We start from the raw sequence: 15,576 nt of genomic DNA, 5'->3' as shown, positions 1-15,576 counted from the left end.
CATCTCTTGATGACTATCAAGTTTCAAGGTGGAACTGTCTATTTGACCAGTGCCTCCCTATCTAAATGTACCTACCAAACATCTGTACCATACCTAGAATTACATGGAGGTAGCACTGACAGAATTCCCTATAGGTTTGGGACCTTATCTAGCTTTTTCCAGCATCTCCAAAGCAGCCTTCCAGAGCTGCAGTCTGTTCAAGCGCATGGTCCTCATGCTTGGTTGTTGCCATAGATTCATAGATTCGACCTTAGAGATCATCCAGTCCAACCGTCCCTAATCTCCCATTAACCATATCCCTAAGCAGTTCATCCACCCTTTCTTAAACACATTCAGGATGGGGACTCAACCACCTCCCTGGCAGCCTATTCCAGTGGCTGACAACCCTTTCAGAGAAGAAATTCTTTCTAACATCCAACCTGAACCTCCCCTGACTAAGCTTATACCCATTGCCTCTTGTCCTATCACCCATCACTATGTAAAGAGCCCTTCCCCCACCTCCCCACCATCCCTTCTCAGTATTTGTAGGCTGTAATCAGGTCTCCCCTCAGCCTCCTCTTCTCCAGGCTAAACAGCCCCAACTCCCTCAGCCGCTCCCCATAAGTTTTATTTTCCAGCCCCTTGACCAGTTTAGTCGCCCTTCTTTGGACTTGCTCCAGGAGCTCAATATCTCTCTTAAAGCGAGGGCCCAAACTGGACACAGTATTCCAGGTGCGGCCTCACCAGTGCCGAGTACAGGGGCAGTATCACTTCCCTGCTCCTGCTGGTTACACTATTCTTGATACACGCCAGTATCCCATTGGCCTTTTTGGCCACCTGGGCACACTGCTGGCTCATATCAAGCCGGTAGTCACCAACACCCCCAGGTCCTTCTATCTACGCCAGGCAGCTCTCCAGCCACTCTCCCCGAGCCTATAGCGATGCTTGGGGATGTACACCCAAGTGAAGGACTCTGCACTTGGCCTTATTAAAGCGCAGCCATTGGCCTCAGTCCAACGATCCAGTCTGTTCAAATCCCGCTAGGGGCCTCCCTACCCTCGAGCAGATCGACACAGCCTCCCAGCTTGGTGTCGTCCGCAAACTTACTGAGGGTGCATTCAATCCCCTCATCCAGGTCATTGATAAAGATGTTAAATAGAACTGGACCCAGCACTGAGCCCTGGGGAACCCCACTGGTGACTGCCTCCAGCCGGATTTAGCCCATTTACCACCACTCTTTGGGCCCGGCCATCCAGCCAGTTTATTAACCCAAAGGAGGGTGTGCCTATCCAGGCCAGCAGTTACCAGTTTCTCAACCAGAACACTATGAGAAACTGTATCAAAGGCTTTACTGAGGTCAAGGAAAACTACATCCACAGCCCTTCCCTCGTCAACCAGGTGGGTCACCCCATCATAGAAGGTGATCAGGTTTGATTGGCAAGACCTGCCTTTCATAAACCCATGTTTGACTGGGACCTGATCACCCAGTTAACCTGTATGTGCTCATTAATAGCGCTCAAGATAACCTGTTCCAAGACTTTGCCCGTCACCGAGGTCAGACTGACAGCCTGTAGTTCCCCCAGATCCTCCTTCTGCCCTTTTTTGTAAATGGGGGGTAACATCCGCCAGCCTCCAGCCCAGCAGAACTTCCCCAGGAGCCAAGACTGCCCAAAGATAACGGACCAGGGGTTTGGCAATGACATCCGCCAGCTCTCTCAGGACTCTCGGGTGGATACCATCAGGCCCCAGAGACTTGTGGGCATCCAGTTGGCAAAGCAAATGCCTGGACCCATTCCTCTTGGATCACAGGAGCTTCGATTTGCACTCCCTCCCTGCTCTCAGACACCATAGGCCAGCTCACCTGGGAACTGCTGACCTTATTATTAAAGACTGAGGCAAAGAAGGCATTAAGGACCTCAGCCTTGTCCTCATCACTAGTGACTAACATACCCCTGTGTCCAGTAGGGGCTGGAGGTGTTCTTTAGCCCTCCTTTTGTTATTAATGTATTTATAGAAGGACTTTTTGTCGTCCTGTACGGAGCGGGCTAGCTAAGTTTCAGTTGGGCTTTTGCCCCCCTGATTATCTCCCTACATGCCCTAACTTCCTCCCTGTAGTCCTCCCTGGATGCCTGCCCATTCTACCAAGACTTAGAGACTTCCCTTTTTCTTTTGAGGTGTTCCCAAATCTCCTTGGTCATCCAAGCCAGTTTTTCCCCCCGGCAACTCGATTTCCGGCACACCAGGGACAGCTCGGGTCCTGTGCCTCCAGAATTTCCTTTTTGAGTAGTAACCATCTCTCCTGCGCCCCCTTACCCTTGAGAGCTGTCTCCCACTGTACTTTATTAAACAGACTTCTAAACAGTCCGAAGTCAGCTCTCCCAAAGTCCAGCTTGCCGTTTTAGTGCTCCCCCTCCTAACTTCCCCTAGAATTGAGAATTCTGTTATCTCATGGTCACTATGCCCAGGCGTCCTCCAACCATCACATCTCCCACGAGACCTTCTCTGTCCATACTAAGCAAACACTCTGTAACATCTCATAGCGCTTTGAAACCACCAGAGTGGTAGAAATGTTTCAGCCAGCTATACAAGGGATTATCTTTTTATTTTCAGCTTCTCCTCCACCAAAAACTGGTGACATACAGCTTCCAGGGGTTAATGTGGAAGTATAAAGTCTGCAAATTTACAAGAATATGAGGCCTACCAGGAACGTTTTGTTGCTTGGAGTGATTCACAAAACCTGCATAATGTTTCTGAGATTGATTCAGGGAGATGAGCCAAGTTATGACTGACATCTGGTGGCCAGGTGCTGCATAAACCATTTCAGCTGTGGAACTGCACATTCACACCCAGAAATATGTCTTTGTAGTTCTTCTCCTAGCTCCACCAACTGCTCTAACAAATCAATGGTATGCGTGGGTTATTAAGCCACAGCTCAGTAGGCAAAGCCTGGGTGGGTCATCAAGTTTCCAGGCATAATATCATCTTTCTGTATGTTTATGTACTGTAGACAGGAGCAGCACACATCTGAGGTTCTGCAACCACAGAAAGTTTCCTTCCTGCTAGATATTTCTTGCTCCTCTGCAGTTGAGTTCTATACTCAGTATTTCTGAGGTGTTAGAAAACTCAGAAAGGTACTAGTAACATCTTAATTCATTCTGTCTAATCAGTGTAAATTTTTAGTCAAAGTCTGATTATAAGAGTGTTTGTTTCCCCCAGTCTGGAGAAGATGGTGTTATTTTGCATCCAAATCCTCATGCTTTGCTGCATGACTGTTGGTGGGAGGTTAAGAGCAAATGAAAGTATCTTCCTTACTTGTCCAGCGTAAGTTGATCGAGAGAGAGGCAGTTCAGCCCACTCAGTGGTGTTGCTGAGGCGGAAAAGACTTGATGTAATTCCACCATTTTGAGACTATTTCCTGTTAAAGTGCAGTTGGAATCAATTTTCTATTCTTCTACTGAAAGCAATGCAGCTTTTTCCTCCCTTATTACTGTGGAGTTTATGTGGGTGCTTTTCAGTACAGGAATAAAGTTTTTTCTTTTGATTTTATTTTGGTATGTTCTGCCCAGTTGAATAAGGGATCCCACTTAAGGGATCTTAATGTGGTTCTGAGTAATAATTCTCCCACATTGGCTCCCTTGGCAGCTTGTTTATTATTGTCAGATATTTTTTTTTTCTCCTAATAGTGGTTGCATCAACTAGAGGAATTCAGGGATGGAGGAAGGGTTTGATGGTGAATCTCTGTATACTGTATTTGTACAGATTGGAGTCCATCCCAGGTTCTTACACAAGTGTTGCAGCTTCTGTTTGTAAGAATTATGTATTTAACAGACAGATCACACACCTTGATTGTTTGTGGGGCCCTAACCTTAAATTTGTAAAGAACTAAGACCTTTTGGTCTTCTCTGAAAAACTGAATAGAATTAGCTGAGAAAGCAAGAGTGAAGTAATATTTATAGTAAGACTGTTACTACCCTCTCCCTAGCTGGGTTTGATCTGTCCACTTGAGCTGAGGGCATACTCCTTTCAGGCTTGGGTAACTTTGCCAACATCTCTTTTCACGTGTTTATGAGCACATGCTCACGGTTCAGTCATACTTATTCTGATTCCATAAAAAGCAACATAAAAGCATAATGCTTCATTTGACCGTCCTGTGCTACAGTCATTATGTCAACCATATCCAAGAACACATCGCTTCATGGCAAGTCACTGGTCATGAAATCATCAGAGTAGCGTAAAAGTGGACAAGCCAGTCCAAAGATAAAATTTTTATTGTATGATACATTAAATTATTTGAACTGTAGTCATACATATTCCATGACATCCTCTGGCTCATACTCCTGCAGAGACCATAACTATTTGGATTATTAAGTGCCGTTGTGACTGGGCTTGTACACCTTTTATGACTTTATTATACCAAGCAAAGGCATCCAGGTCACACAAACCTTGTTCTAAGTTGCACGGCTTTTGAAAGCACCTCACCTGGGTTTGGGGGGAGTGGGGATACTCACTTACCAAGGAGGAAGCTGTGCGAGCAGCCCATCTTTAAGAATTGCAAAGGTGCGTATCTTCTTCCTCATGTCAGGTGTTACAGAGATACTCATATTCCTGAAAATAAAGTTCCATTTCATGTCTTACCCAGGCACTTGGATTTGAAAACGTCAGCTTTACTTTAGCGAGCTGGCATTTCAAATTTTCAAGTCACAAATGAATTTCTCTCATGTGCATCATAAATCTCTTGGGCTTTATGATCCTTTCTCAGAACTCTATGATTTGGGGATTTTATGCTATGACCATTATGATTTGAAATGTCTACAAATCACAAATGAATATATGAGGGGGACTGTAAAATTGGTGGTAAATCTGCCTGTCTGAGATGAGGTGAACAACGTAGGGCCCACGGGAAATGAAGACATAAAATTGGGAATATTTTTTCCCTTGGGGAGAATCTTGGGTACCAGAGAAATTAGCTCTGACATAATTGTTTCCTTCAGGGACTCTGGTAAGTGTCTTTTCCTCAATACTTACGCTCACTGGCTATCTAGTAAACAGGAGATGTAGTATATTTGGATTTTAGAAGTTCATAAAACTTTCACCGAGAATAAATTTAGAGCCACAAGGATTGTTAAATTGAGGCCAGATTTACTCCCTTGAAAATGATTGCAAACCCCTTGCTTGCCTCAGCAGGACAGAGGTTATTTCCATATTAAGCAATGAAGTGCACTTTTAATCAAGGTATCTTAAAATGATAATGACTCCAATCTTAATTATTTGTCAGTAACACATAATTTTGTTGATATTATAGTGTTTATTAGCACCATTAATAACCAAGCTATTTTACTCTCTTCGTAAAGTTCTAACAGCAAAGTCCATGGGCCTTTTGAGTAAAACTAGTATTTAGGAGCATGTTCTGCCTGCATTCCTCATGATCCTTGTAGAAGGCACAGAAAAAAAAACAGAGTTAAACTTCATGTTGAACTACTGGACCTGTAGAGCACTGTGAGACATTATATGGTTCACTGAGCACTATGATAAACTTTATGTTCTAGTAGCCCATAGCTTGCAAACATCTGCGGACACAGGAGTTCAGTGTGCGGTAATGACTCTTGTGTCTTCACAGCGTTTATTCAGGACAACCAGTCTATTCTGATTCCTCCCTCAGAACTGGAGACCAATCCCGCTCTGTGGCTCCTTGCCGTGAGTCAGTACAAAGTGAGAGACACTTTTTGTTCATATTCGGTCATGGAGCTTTGTACTAAGGGACTCGGTTCGCAAACGGAGTCGCTGAAGGTGAGTAATTCTGTTGTCCTGCGCAACCTGCCGTCTGCACGGTGGTCTTGAGAGCCTTCACTGCCGTGAATGGCTGTGCTAAATGTCTGCAGCAAGGGAAGAAAATCGTCAGAGAGAGCAAGGGCAGCTTCCACAGAACCCGTGTTATCCTTGCCAAGGCTATATATGAATATCAGTCATTCTCTTTCAGATCACAAGGCTTTAAACATCAAGGAAGGCTTGTATTTACTGAGCTTTCTGATCTGTATTACAGCCTGTGTTGATAGGCAAGTGTTGGAAACAGGTGTAAACGTCCAAGAGGCCCAAGGAGTATTACAATTGTATGTTATGTTTTAATGAATTCCCTGATTGTTGTGAAGGTGCCAGGTTTGATTTGGCCCCTGTAGTTAAATAATCACATACTTAAAAGTGCTGTATTGTTTTAGTATAGTTTGTCCTCCTCATTGTAGGGGGGGTTGGGGAATGTATTTTTCTTTTTTTCCTCCAGAATTAAAAACCAGTTTTCATTTCTGAAATCATCTAGAATTTCCATTATGCCGATGAAATAAATTAGATCTTGGGATACTGATGTCAGTGATGTCTCCAGCCCTTACCATCCTCACCTATAATTTCCTACCAGTTTTTCCACAGCTAGACACTGCTTCCTGTTTGCTATTATTCCCTGGCTTTCCGAATTAGTATTGGAGATAGCATTCCCTCCCTTCAGAATTAGCATACTCATCTTCTTCCTACGTGCTAATGTTGAGATGACAAGCAATTATGTCTGCTCTTCTACAGCTACTAGACTGTTATCTGGCCATTCCGGCCTCCAGAAAAGATGGAAATTATAGTGGCACCTTAGCCTCTATTCCACTATTCCTCTTGAATCATGATACCTACATAATAAAATTAAAGTACTGCTAGCTGGTCTTCATTAAACATGCCCATTTATGGCCTTTGTTACATTTTACCTTCTTTTTAGGCAAGGGACTGGACCTCTTCACGTGTACGGACATGCGTGGTAGTGGCTGAAGAACGACCTCGGATAGCTCTTACTCAGTCATTTTCAAAATTATTTAAAGACCTTGGTCTCCATCCACGGGCTGTCAGCACATCACTTGGCTGTAGAGTTAACCTGGCAATATGTTTGCAGGTAAGACTTTTCACTCCTTAAGCTCAAAATTGCATTAAGAAAATGGTTTTCAGTAAGAAGCATTCATTGTATTTCCTTTGGCTGCTTGTTTGTAGACATATTAAGAAAATGCATGTGGTACTTTAATGTTCTTGGCATATACAGGTAGTAAATTTCTGTTACTTTGTCAACTATTCATCCCTCTCATGATGCAATCATAGCATTTATTCTGCCCATGAATACAGCAATTCAGAAAAGCACATGGTAGTGACAGAACGTGCACTGTGCTCCAAAATAGTATTTAGTCATGTAATGTAAAATCCAGTTTCCTAGCGCTTACTTTAGTACATTACAGAATAGATTCCTTCTGTTTATGAAATATTCCAACCATTACTTAATAACTAGATAGATATTTTCTGCACACAGTTTGTTGCTTACAATGGGAAATTATTTTGCTACATCTCTCATTCTGTTTTGACCCACTAATCAGAAGAAAGTACCCAGGGATAATACAGGATTTAACTTGCATTCTCCAGGAAATCTTATTGAGTCGTGATTTAAGGACAGATGCAGCACTGTAGCTATCTGGTCTGAATTTCTGAATAGCCTCTAGGTTTTCACCCAATGATAACTATACCAAGCAAATAGTTTTAGGCTGATCTACAGTATAGTATTTTATCTTTCAGGACTTTGAGTGGTGAAAGTTAACTTACCTTTTTATAACGTGTTCAGTTTTAAATTAATTTTGCCTTATTTCTAGTTTAAATTTATCTGGCATTAGATTCAGCCATTTTTTATTACATTTTTCTAATCTAGACTAAAGAGTCTTCATTTCTGTCATGTCTCTAATACACATCTTAGGGCTTTGATAAATAGATGAAGAATCTTAAGACATGCTTTCCTGATCTGTGTCTCATTTTTATGACTCCCAGAGCTCTTTCTGTCCTCCTAAATGTGGTATCAGAACTTCACATATATTCCTGTAATAATGCCGTGGGTTGCCTCATTCGAGATGTAATATGATTTCTGACTTTTTAATAATACAAAACATCATCTTCTGCTTTGGCAGCTTCGTTGGCTGGGAAGTTCCATATCCATTTGATAACCTACCATGTCTCTGGGCTCTTCAAAGTCACTGTCACCCCAGTATACTTGCCCATAGTCTATATGATGCATCCCACATTTCAAATCATTGAATCATAGAATCATAGAATGGTTAGGGTTGGAAGGGGACATCAAATATCTAGTTCCAACCCCCCTGCCATGGGCAGGGACACCTTCCACTACACTAGGTTGCCCAAAGCCTCCATCCACCTGGCCTTGAACACTTCCAGGGATGGGGCATCCACAACTTCTCTGTAACCTGTTCCAGTGCCTCAACATCCTCAGAGTGAAAAATTTCTTCCTTATATCCAATCTAAATCTACCTCTTTCAGTTTAAAGCCATTGCCACTTGTCTTATCACTACATACTCTTGTAAAAAGTCCCTCTCCACCTTTCCTGTAGGCCTCCTTTAAGTACTGGAAGGCTGCGATAAGATCACCCTGGAGTCTTCTCTTCTCCAGGCTGAACAGCCCCAACTCTCTCAGCCTGTCTGCATAGGAGAGGTGCTCCAGCCCTCGGATCATCTTCGTGGCCCTCCTCTGGACTCGCTCCAACAGCTCCATGTCCTTCTTGTGTTGTGGACTCCAGAGCTGAATGCAGTATTCCAGATGGGGTCTCACGAGAGCAGAGGAGAGGGGCAGAATCACCCTCCCTCGACCTGCTGGCCACACTAATTTTGATGCAGCCCAGGATACAGCTGGCTTTCTGGGCTGCCAGCGCACATTGCCGGCTCATGTGAGCTTCTCATCCATCAGCACTCCCAAGTCCTTTTCCTCAGGGCTGTTCGCAATCCGTTCTCTGCCCAGCCTGTACTTGTGCTTGGGATTGCCCCAACCCACGTGCAGGACCTTGCACTTGGCCTTGTTGAACTTCATGAGGTTCTCACAGGCCCACCTCTCCAGCCTGTCAAGGTCTCTTAAATTTCTTCTGTAATCTCAAAAGCAGCACTTGAATTCTTCAAAACAGTTTTACCCTAATAAAACTTAATAAATAGTCTTAAGAGAAAAATACATCCTTTAGTTTAGAAACGCCTATGAACTCAAGCAGCATTTCCCCTGTATTTCTGTAATGGATTTGATACAAAAAGTGCTCACTGAGGTTTTTGAAATCTTTTCTGCTGAATATTTCTGTGCAAGAATACAGGCCTCTTCATTACTTCTCCCTCTTTAAAGTCCCTGGATGATGACAAGGTAGAGAGGACAACTCAGAAAGCATCTAGGAAATCTTTAGGCACTCCAACCTGCGGCAGCAACAATTTGGACGGTACCAGTTTAGGGCAGTGAGCAAGTGCATGTTGGTGTGCTCTCCCAGCCAGCAACCCAACCAAGCTTAAATGCTGGGCTGGGAGGGGCACCACAGGCAGCAGCGACACTGGCAACTGTCCCTCGAGTAGAAAGGGAAAATAGAGGAGAAAGAGGTGAGCTGGTTACTTGGTAACAATAGTTTTCTCATTTGGCTCCTGTATCTTTAGGCCGTTTCGAAGTGCCCCTCAGAAGCCTTTACAGAGGAGGGGAAGGAGGGAAGTGATGGCACACTCTTCATGGCTGACTGTTGTGACTTTCCTGACCGATCAGGATGGGGCCCGCCGCTCCCCCCTGCAGCTGTGGTTGGAGCTGCTTACTGAAAAATAACTGAGCTTCTCTGACTTCTGGTCCATGGATGGACCAGACATGAAGGATGCTGTAGAGAACAAGGACAGATTAGCCGCGGAAGTTCACTTGCCACTATCAAAATCTCCATTTCGGACTTACAGTGTTCTCTGGACTGTTCTTGGTGCTGTTTCACTTACGAGACAAGTCGTTTGTTCAGGGACAAATAATAAAACCAGGGAATGACACTAGCAGCAGTAAGCCAGATTGAATGCCCAAGTATGCCTCGGTCGAGGTTATATTGTACTGGTTCTGCCTAGGATGGAGTTAACTTTTTCATAGCAGCCTGTATGGAGCTGTGTTTTGGATTGTGACTGAAAGAGTGGTTGATAGAACACCAGTGGTTTAGCTGTTGCCAAACAGTGCTGCACAGCGGTAAGGCTTCCACTGTTTCTCATTCTGGCCCACCACCCCACTGCCCCCAGCAAGCAGGCTGGGGGAGAGCCAGAGGCTAGGAGGGACACAAACAGGAAAGCTGTCCTGAGCTGACCGGAGATATCCCATACCATATAATGTCACGCTCCGCATTAAAAAATGGGGAGTTGGTCTTTCAAAGTAGCCATTGCTCAGAGACTGGCTGGGCATTGGTTCTGCTTGCGGGAGTGGTGAGTGATTCCTTTTGCATCACTTGAGGGTTTTTTTCTCTCATTTATTAAACTGTCTTCGTCTTTTTTCATTTTCTTGCTTTTACTTTTCCTATCTCTCCCCTGTCCCACTGGGAGGGGAGTGAGCAAGCAGCTGGGTGGGTGCTTAGCTGTTGTTTGGGTCAACCCACTACAAATGTGGAGGAAAGCTGAATACACTCAGAGAAACTGGAAGTCCTAATCAGCATGGAGTTAGGCTGGATTTTGCTTGGCTGTGTATATCTGCTTTTTGGTCGGGTGAACTCCTTAGCTAAAGTTTGCTTCTTAGGTGATTCTTTACAGAAATTCTTGAAAGATTTAGTGAATCAACCTGTAAAAGTGGATGACTCTCCGAAGGAATATTATTAATGATACTGACTATGAATTTAAGAACAGCACAGAGTGAGAGCCTTGAGTGAGGTGATTAACAGCCTGGCTGATCACATAGCTTAGTGTCAAGCTTCACTGAATTCTACTGAGGTGTTGCATCTCGGTCCGTAGGACAAACTAAAAGCCATACACTGTCCTAAAGAGTGGTGTGGCTGGGACTGAAGAAAAGCCATTTCTGAACAGGCTATATTTAGTAACATTGCCCTTCCAAGTGGAAACAGGTTTTGAAGCATTTAACCCAAGTTTGGCAAGTTTTAAAGGGTTTGAAAAATTACTAAAGTTGTTACTTACAAGCATCACCACTAAACATGTCATTTTGGTAGACAATATAAAGATACAGGAGTTGGGTCCTTTGAAGCATCTGGTAGTAACACTGCCAAAGACTGGATACTGAATTAGACTGAATGCTCTTTCCAAACTGTCTGGAGTTATGGCTAGTGATATTCCAGAAATAGGCTTGTGGGCTGTTCTGGTTTTCAGGGCTGAGGAACATAATGAATTTAGTCCTTGATCACAATGTTCCTGAAATTAACATTGTCTCCAATATGTTCCAGAAATGGATCATGGTTTCTGGATTCTTCATGCTGCATAAAAATACTTCTGAAGATCTTTGAGTCAGGTAGCATCTGCCTTTGCTTTTTTTCTTCTAAGTTGTCTCATCAGCATGTGGTTCCTGGCACACCATCTTCCACAGAGATAACTTTGATCCAGTCTATTCTACAGTCTTTCTAAAATATGCTTCTACTAACCACCTTCTGACATATCTCAATATTCAGCTATTGATCCTTACCAACAAAAAGCCTATCCAGGCTTTCTTCTCTATGGGCTGCCTCTAATGCATCTTGGATGTGGTCTTTGATACCTTCTTCACATCATTTCCAATTTTTTGGACAAATTTAAGACTCATATGTTTCAAGGGACCGTTATCCTGATTTTTCCAAAAGCTTTTACTGTTGTACCCCTTCCAAAAAGAAGAGGGGTGTGTGTATGTACATGTATATGTGTGTGTCTGTGTGTGTGTATAAAAACTTCATAGCAGAATTTGACCTTTTATTACAGATTACTTTAAAGGAAATGATTGTGATAATCCTTTTGGTACAAAAGAGCCTTAGTTTACCAAATGATCTTAATTTCAGGATTAAGATCACGGACAGACTAATGCGTTGGTCATTTGTAGTCATTTCCTCTCAAATTTAGAGCAAATTTACTATGTTTTCTTTTGATGTAGTCGTTTTGGACTAGATTTTTAGAGATGTGCTTTTGGAAATAAATAATTCTCTCCATCTTTAAGCACTTAAATATCATTAATATCTGACCTTGATGACTGTATAGTCACGAGATAACGGTCCAGGGATTTCTGAGATGAAAAGATTGCATCCAACATATTTATTTCTCATTAACTAGCATCTTAGCATTCTCAAGAGAGAGAGGAAAAAAGATATGAAAAGTAGCCTGTTTTCTTACAACCGCACAGATGATTCTCTAGGATTTCAGCTGATTTCCATTTAAACACTCGAAATAAATGTTTCATTTCGTTCAACCTGCTACTCAATTTCTGTTGAGGAAAAGCTTGTGGAAGTTGTTCGTTTTCCTTAGTTAACCCTGAAAATGTACTAACAAATCTGGTCAAGGTAGGACGGGAGAGCAGGATTCATCTTGGCTTCTTTTTGTCACCTCTAAGTGAGACCGCAAAGTTAAGTGAGTTATCCAGTATCCATCTATAGTCGTAGAATCAAAGATACTTCAAGACAGAGATTCATTCAGGCTATCTCAGGTGCCCATCTTGGAATGAGATTCATCACCATCAGAAGATACTTCCTACCTTATACTGCACACTTTCTTCTTCGATGACTGACATCATATGAAACAAATCCTTCCCTCGCTATATAGCAAAAGGAACTTCGTTAGTAAATTTAGGGCTTAAATTTAATGTTTCTTTTTACTTAGTGATAGATCACACTTTTTGAGGATCTTCCATGGTTAAAAGTAATAAGGGATAGCTCTGCAAAGAGGGCAAAAGGAGACCATGCACTTAGTCAGAGGTACAATTCACACTCAGCAGTGTAGTAAAGCTCTGGTGAGTTCCCTCAGATTCTGTGTTTTCCCACCTTTACTATGAGTCCTGCCATGAAGTTCTTTTCACAGCTCCAGCTGCTGTGCTTGCGTACGTGAGATTGTTAAGTGTTATCAAAATTCAATTTCTGAGCGTCACAGGAGCAGGAGCAGACTCGGAGCGCAAACATTGAGGCCACATCCTTACATAGCAAAGCAAAACCCAAAACAACAGGATTTTTAAATTCTTAGGACGTCTGATTGCCTAGTTGCTGTTTTTGGACTCTGGGGAGGGGAAGCAGAGGAGAGCATGCAGCTTGGCCTTTGACTTCAGTGGAAATTAGGTACAGGCTGAGTGCTGGCACGTGGTCATCCCCTACTGCTGACTTGTTGGGGGTAGTCCTCTGGGCAGTTTTGACCTGCAATGTTTTTCCAGAGGCTAAAAGCCTGGCATGTTGCAGAAGTTTGCATGGACCAGGTATTGTTCACTGGTGGCAGCCTGTGCATGGGCAGGAGATTTATTTAGTCCAAGGGATGTGACTTATGGTGAACCCATTTTCAGACAGAAAATGATGTTTGGCCCATTTCCTACCTAGCATGACCTTAGTAAGTATCAGAATACAACAGAAGTCATGTTATTTTTTTCCTGTTTGCAAGCATTACAACCTGCTCTCTCTCTGTCTTGTAAAATAAACGTTGCACAAATTGAGTCAGTCACTCTGGTCTTGGCTAAGACTCTGCTTCTTTAGAAACACTTTCAGAGTATCTCAGCTGCAGCCGGCCTCAGAATGACGATGCTGAGACTTCAACTGCTGTTTCTCAAGCCCTTCCTTAGTTAAAAGCCATAAGAGGCTCTGGTACTTTCAAAGTCCTCTCTGGACCTGCAGTATAGTCACAGGCTATATAACTGATGGATTTCAGCAATTCTCCTGCTTTCTTGCAGTTACACTGCAGTGTTCAACCTGGATTATCAGTAACATTTCTATTTTGGGGCAGCAGTGTAATAAGCAGATCCATCCTATTTTTTTAAACGCTTCATCTTCCCCCACATCCAAAATAAACCTGTTTTAAGATGCTGCTGTGACAGCTTCCTGTATTCATGAACTTTGCTGGAATTCAGAAGTTTGATGAGAGGGATGTGGGACGCCAGTGCTCTCAGAGCTGTTTATTTTCACAAGTTGTAGGGCAAGTCCCACTGCAGCCGACTGGAGGCAGATGCTCCACATGGCAGTAACAGCTTCGGACTAGTCACCGCTGTGTTTTGTCTCTTTGCTGCGTTATTGATCATGGTGAAGAACTAATGGGGTTTTACTGGCTTTTAATTTTACCATTCTTTATACGTATTACACTGTTTATCATAGCAAATAGACTAAGAATGAAGAATTATTGAACTATGAAGTTACTCCATTTAGTTATGGTCTTATAGTAATTAGGTTGTGCACCTTGATGTTATTTCACCTTAGAAACAGGTTAATCTGTATGAAACAAGATATAAGTATCTTTCTCTGTTGTATACTATTTTTTTTTTTTTCCATAAAAAGACCTTACTTTTGATTTCCACAGGACATCACTTACAAACTTCTTTTAGTAGTGAAATGGCAGACCTGGAACCCCTGTCTCGATGGATTTGCATTAAAATAGCAGGGCCATAATGTCTATTGCCTTCTTCACCAAAACAAAAAAAAAAAATCAGTATGCTAGACACATGTTTTCCACTAACAACGTTGTCTGTAGTGTCCTAAAACCATTTAAGTCTGTTTGTCCAGGGTTAGCAGTCTACAGCTGTCTCTTCTGTTGCTCTACTAAAATGTTGACACCTCATTTTTTACTTTTTTTAACCTTTAATGGAATAATGGTTAATTTGTAAGATTCCTGTATTTGACATTGTTTTTCTTTTTATTTTACTCCCTGCTTTTTGCATTCTCCTCTTTTTTTTTTCTCCCACCCTTCATTCCCATTTTTTTATTATTATTTTCGTCTTGTGTTACCTTCTTTCCTTCTCTCCCTCATCCCTGCTATTCCTGCTGCTATAGCCTCACAGGCTGGGGAAGCTGGCCGAGCAGGTAGGGGATTTTCATGTTCCCTCAATACCCACCTATCAGCTTCCAACAGTGGGACAGACTAGAAATTGAGTCTGGAGATTTGGGGATTTTCAGATCCTTCTATGAAATTATAAACAAGTCCAGTATAGCTTTATCTGGATGCAGGTTTCGTCAAATATTAGCTGTTTATTGCGACTATTTCATTCACACTGAAAATAACAAATACCATAGTGATTGTCTTTGATTTTCAATCTTGACTGCTTCCATTATTTTATAAATCAATTCAGGTTTAGTTTTGCTTTTAAAGATAACCAATTTTTCCTTGGTTTAGTTTTTTTTTTTTTTAACATTGCATATATTTCAAAGAAGTTCTCCACTCAGCACTAGTCTGTTACACTGCTGAGTTTACTAGTAGACTGAAAATCGTGTTGTTAATAGCTAGAGAGGATATTGTATCTTGTATTGTGTATAACAAGCTAAAGAGGCTAACATGCATGTGCAGCTCTATTATTCTTTGTCTCCTCTGGTGGTGGGTCACTATCAGTATCTGTACAGTAAGTATCAGTTGGTAGTGGTAACTCTTTTCCCCTTTAGATACAAAAATTAACTATTTGTGGAACTCTATCACAATTTTTAGTGCTCAACAAATTGTGGAACTACCAGCCAGCATTGAAGAAATGCAAAATTTAGGCCTAGACATTCCTAATGTGAATAATTATAATATATCCCAAATGAGACAGAAATCGTTGGGAGTTAATGTTGCCTGCTGTTTTAAGTAGTAAACATCTAAATAACTTGTAAAGGAGTTTCTGCACTTGTATATTACCAGGGTTAGATGA

At 42.3% G+C, this 15,576-nt stretch overlaps 1 protein-coding gene across 1 annotated transcript in view; it reads left to right on the top strand.

Annotated features, from left to right (window-relative positions):
- The window catches only part of DIP2C (DIP2 acetate--CoA ligase C (putative)), a 341,989-nt gene that overhangs the window by 297,207 nt on the left and 29,206 nt on the right, over positions 1-15,576 (top strand). Inside the window, 3 exon segments of the mRNA XM_086614512.1 lie at positions 5,597-5,609; positions 5,611-5,766; positions 6,728-6,898. Of these exon segments, the coding sequence (XP_086470638.1) occupies positions 5,597-5,609; positions 5,611-5,766; positions 6,728-6,898 (340 nt within the window).

Source organism: Tauraco erythrolophus, chromosome 7, assembly GCF_009769465.1.
Source record: "Tauraco erythrolophus isolate bTauEry1 chromosome 7, bTauEry1.pri, whole genome shotgun sequence".
Classification (NCBI taxonomy): Eukaryota; Metazoa; Chordata; class Aves; order Musophagiformes; family Musophagidae; genus Tauraco; species Tauraco erythrolophus.
The sequence above is the reverse complement of the archived record's forward strand: the minus strand, read 5'-3'. Positions and strand labels throughout refer to the sequence as shown.